General features: G+C 37.0%; 1 protein-coding gene across 1 annotated transcript; it reads left to right on the forward strand.

The window, feature by feature from the left end:
* The first annotated feature begins 271 nt into the window (after positions 1-271).
* On the forward strand, positions 272-1,213 carry LOC138387460 (olfactory receptor 13D1-like). The gene has a single exon (XM_069474510.1). The coding sequence runs from the start codon at positions 272-274 to the stop codon at positions 1,211-1,213; it is 942 nt and encodes a 313-aa protein (XP_069330611.1).
* The last annotated feature ends 3,731 nt before the right edge of the window (positions 1,214-4,944 follow it).

Consider the following 4,944-nt stretch of genomic DNA (forward strand, 5'->3'; position numbering starts at 1 on the left):
TATTTTAGTAGAGGCCTGACACTTCACAGCACAATTTTTGGGTTACTGGTAGTCTTGCCTTTGCCACTGCACCATCCTACAAAGTAATAAATCACTAAGTGCTTCAGTTTCATCCTCAATGAAATTAAAATTATATCCATGCCCTACTTGGCTTCCTGTGCTAAAAATCAAACAAAATAATGCAAGTTAAAGTGATTTTTTAAGACTAATTAGTAACTTTAAATTCCCCTGAGTCATTTCCTTACATGAACCCTACAGGTGACAGAGACACATGGAGACAGGGAATTACTCTGCGGTGACTGAATTCTTTCTGGTGGGACTTTCCAGATACCCCGAGCTCCAGCTTTCTTTGTTCATGTTTTGCCTCATCATGTACCTGATAATCCTCTTGGGAAACAGCCTCCTCATTATCATCAGTATCCTGGATTCATGCCTCCACACCCCTATGTATTTCTTCCTTGGAAACCTCTCATTCTTGGATATATGTTATACATCCTCTTTCATTCCTCCAATGCTCATTATATTTATGTCTGAGAGAAAATCCATCTCCTTCTTTGGTTGTGCTCTGCAAATGGTTGTCTCCTTTGGCTTGGGCTGTACTGAGTGTGTCCTCCTGGCTGTGATGGCCTATGACCGGTATGTGGCCATCTGCAACCCACTGAGGTATCCCATCATCATGAACAGGATGCTATATGTGCAAATGGCTGCATGGTCCTGGATCATAGGCTGTCTGAACTCCCTAGTGCAAACAGTCCTGACAATGCTGTTACCTTTCTGTGGGGATGTCATCGATCATCTTACCTGTGAGTTGTTGGCTCTTCTTAAACTCATTTGTTCAGACATCACCATCAATGTGCTTATCATAACAGTGGGAAGCATCATTTTCTTAGTGATTCCCCTATTGTCAATTTTTATTTCTTATGTTTTTATTCTCTCTACCATCCTGAGACTTAATTCTGCTGAGGGGAGAAAGAAAGCCTTTTCTACCTGTTCAGCCCATCTGGCTGTAGTAATTTTATTCTATGGTTCAGCTCTTTTTATGTACATGAAGCCCAAGTCAAAGGACACAAAGACACTGGATGAGATCATTGGGCTGTTTTATGGAGTGATAGCCCCAATGCTGAACCCCATTATCTACAGCCTGAGGAATAAGGAGGTAAAAGAAGCTGTGAAGAAAGTCCTCAGCAGACACCTGCACTCATGGAAAATATGAAATCCCTTAAGGCATGTGGTATTTACATTTGAGTAAAAGATATATTTTTGATATTCACATATGAAACTGCAGAACCCAGTATGATGACAAATTTGTGTTTGTAAAGCCAAATGTGAGACTCTCATTTTTACAACAGAAAATGTTCATGTAAATCTTTTTATATCATATCTTTTCAGCAGGCTTTCAGTTATATGCAGCTCTTCTTCTTGGTCCCATAGAGATCATGATAGATGCTGTTTATGATGAATATTTCTCCCTCTCTCCCTCCCCTCCTCTCTTCTTTTCTCTTCCCTGCTTCTCTCTCTCTCTCTCTCTCTCTCTCTCTTCTTTCTCTTCTTTGTCTTTTTTCTCAGTGTCCTCAAGGTATATATCTATTATTTTGGTTTGCACAGCATCCCTCTTTGGTAAAAGAATGCATCTTTCACATCTAATGGGTGCAGTGCACACCATTTGGGGGATGGACATGCTTGAACCCCTGACTCCGGAGGGGCAAAGGCAATATAAGTGACCTAAACATTTGTACACCCATAATATTCTGAAATAAAAAAAATTAAAAAGGAGAATGCATCTTTTCATTTTAAAGAATCACCTGTCTCCCATTCTCAGACCATATTTTGCTGGGTGGGGCTGACCATATTCTCCAAATTGATGGGAAGCATGAAACACAAATATGTTCAATGAAAAATGATCATCCCCCTAGCCACAGTGACTCATTCAGGGTAACATGTGACATAAACCATGCCAATCAGATTTAATTGTAGGAATGTCGCCTAAGTATCAGAAAATAATTACTCTTTCTTCAAGTGTCTCTAGACTGGTAGAATGTGTGCCTTCTTCTGGCCATCTTTGCCAATTCATGGGGAAAGCCAGACTGAGAATGAAATCACCAAAGAGGAAAGCAGAGCTAAAGGAAGGAAATAGAGCAATTGATGTCATCCTGGATGTTAATCCTGGATCAAGCTGGGTCTAAAGACATTTATGCTCAGAGTTTTCAGTTATGCAAGCCAATAAAGTTCCTGTTAAAAAATAGTTTGAATTGTTTTCCATTGCTTACAATCATGCAAACTCTTACTAATCATCACCTTACATTACTTCGCCTCCCTCTCTCCCTCACCAGTTCCTAGCTTGGTGGTTTCACGGTGTCTGAACTCTTCCTAATTCTATACAGTCTGCTACTTCTTCCAGGTTCATATTCCTAATGCATGGCCTTCATCATCACTAGAAATTCAAAAACTTACTTTGACTTTCCAACTAAAATGCAAACACTGTAACTTGATACTAATGTCCTTCCACAAAATGACCACCACTAAAATTCTAGTATTATTTCCTAGGATAATCTCATCCACTCTCATTGTTTCAATGCATCACCAATAAACTGGTGAATCCAGATCTTTAGCCACATCTCAGATTGCTCTCCTGGGAATTTTACAGTAGTATGTTATCTAAATGTAATAAATAAAACACACTTCTTTCACTCATTATGTTAAATTACACCATATTATCTTCCTGCGACTTTCCCATTATAAAAAGAAATGTTTCTTCTTCAGGAGTTCCATCTCACGGAGGTGTCATCCCTGAACCCTAATCTGAGTTAGGCAAACTTCCCATGTGCTCTGATAATAGTCTATACCTCCCTTCATATAGCACTTATCACACATTGTTGCAATTGCATATTTTTTTGCTCCCACAAAACTGCAAGCCCATTAAGAATAAGCACCATAGCTCCCTTGTTAATCATTGTGATTCCATAATTGAGCCCAGCGTCTGGCATATTTTTAATCACTCAGCATATACTTATTCTATTGTTGACTTCTCTTGTAATGCCTAACTGATTAATGGCACCACTAAAATTCTTTAAACTACCAAAACTTATAAAGTTGGCCTCCTAAATATCTCTCAGCTCTATTAACTACCTCCCAGCTATTCTCAGGACCATTTTCTCATTATGTCTCAATTTAATAATTGCAAGAACCTCCTACTGGGTCCTCCTACCTTCAGTTTCACCAGCATCACTAGCACCTCAGTCCATCCTTCTCAATTTGGTCAATGTTATCTTTCTAAAACATAAATCTGATCATGGTATACCTCTGATGAATGAAAGCTGTGTGATCTTGGGCATGTTACTTAAGCCTCAATTTTTTTTTTTTTTTTTTGAGACAGAGTCTCGCTCTGTTGCCCGGGCTAAGAGTGTCATGGCATCAGCCTAGCTCACAGCAACCTCATAGTCCTGGATTTAAGTGATCCTTCTGCCTCAGCCTCCTGAGTAGCTGGGACTACAGGCATGCACCACCATGCCCAGCTAATTTTTTCTATATATTTTTAGTTGTCTGGCTAATTTCTTTCTATTTTAGTAGAGACGGGGTCTCGCTCTTGCTCAGGCTGGTCTCAAACTCTTGACCTCGAGCTATCCTCCCACCTCGGCTTCCCAGAGTGCTAGGTAAGCCTCAATTTTCTTTATCTAGGTATAAGAACAATTAGGCAATTGCAAATAAAGAAATGAAATTTAAAAATCCAATTGAAGGTCAACTGGATAAAAATTTAATCTTACTCCTACTTTACTCCATACATAAAAATCAATTCCAGATTGATTGCAGATCTAGATGTAGAAAATAAAACAATATATCTTTTAAAAGAAAACATAGAAGAATAATCATAAAGAAAAAAATGCTAAGTTGGTCTATCGCTATTAAGAACTTCTATTCATCAAATGACACCATTAAGAACATAAACAGAATGGGAGAATATTTTTGAAATAAATATTTTTGACAAAGTATTCATATAAAGAATATATCAAAAAACCTCTAAAATTTAATTTTAAAAAGGCAAACATCATAGTAGATGAATGGGCAAAAAAACTTGAATATATACTTCATAAAAGAAGATATTTGAATATGCAATAAATATAGAAAAATGCTCAACTTCAGACATCATTAGGGAAATAAAAACTAAAGTAATAGTTTATCTTTTTCTTGACAAAGAGAAAGAAGCCCCAGATTCATGGCCCCTCCTATTCACCAGGTATCTCATCTGTCTTTCTTTTTACTATGTGATACCGTCCGTGTACCATAACAGCTAAAATGAAAAAGAGATAAAATACCAAGTGTTTTAAAAGTGTAGAGCAACTTAAACTCTTACATACTGCTGGTGGGAGTGTAAATTGGTACTAATCCTTTGTAAAACTGGAAATGTTTATGAACCTAAATATTTGCATACCTTATAACTCAGAATTCCATGCCAAACTAAATATTCAATAGAGCTATATACACATGCCCACCAAAAGATATGTACAAGGATGTTAATAGCAACACTATTCATAATACCATATATAAAATCTAGAAAAATTTAAATGTCCATCACAAGTAGAAAAACGGAATACTTAGCATGGAGAATAAAGAAGGCCCAACTTCAAACAACATAATAGTGGTTAAAGGCATACACAGAAATGATATTCAAAACAAATTTTATAGTATTAAAATACTATATAACTATTGACTATGAGGGGCTTTTGGTGTGCTCTATTTTTCACAATCTGAGATGTGCTTTGTTAAAGGACTCCATGTTGCTATAGTATTTACTCAGGATTTTCAATACTGATAGTCAACTAAGTAAATAGAGAACCCAGTACATTACTTGAGTAAGACTTGAATAAATGTCTTTCCTGATGAGTAATAATATTATTGTTAGTGTTATTATTACATGCTTATGAAGCTGAGATTCACATGGTTCATTCT

Source organism: Eulemur rufifrons, chromosome 7, assembly GCF_041146395.1.
Source record: "Eulemur rufifrons isolate Redbay chromosome 7, OSU_ERuf_1, whole genome shotgun sequence".
Classification (NCBI taxonomy): Eukaryota; Metazoa; Chordata; class Mammalia; order Primates; family Lemuridae; genus Eulemur; species Eulemur rufifrons.

Coding starts and splice junctions, on each gene's coding strand:
- LOC138387460 (XM_069474510.1), top strand. CDS start 272: ATGGAGACAGGGAATTACTCTGCGGTGACTGAATTCTTTCTGGTGGGA.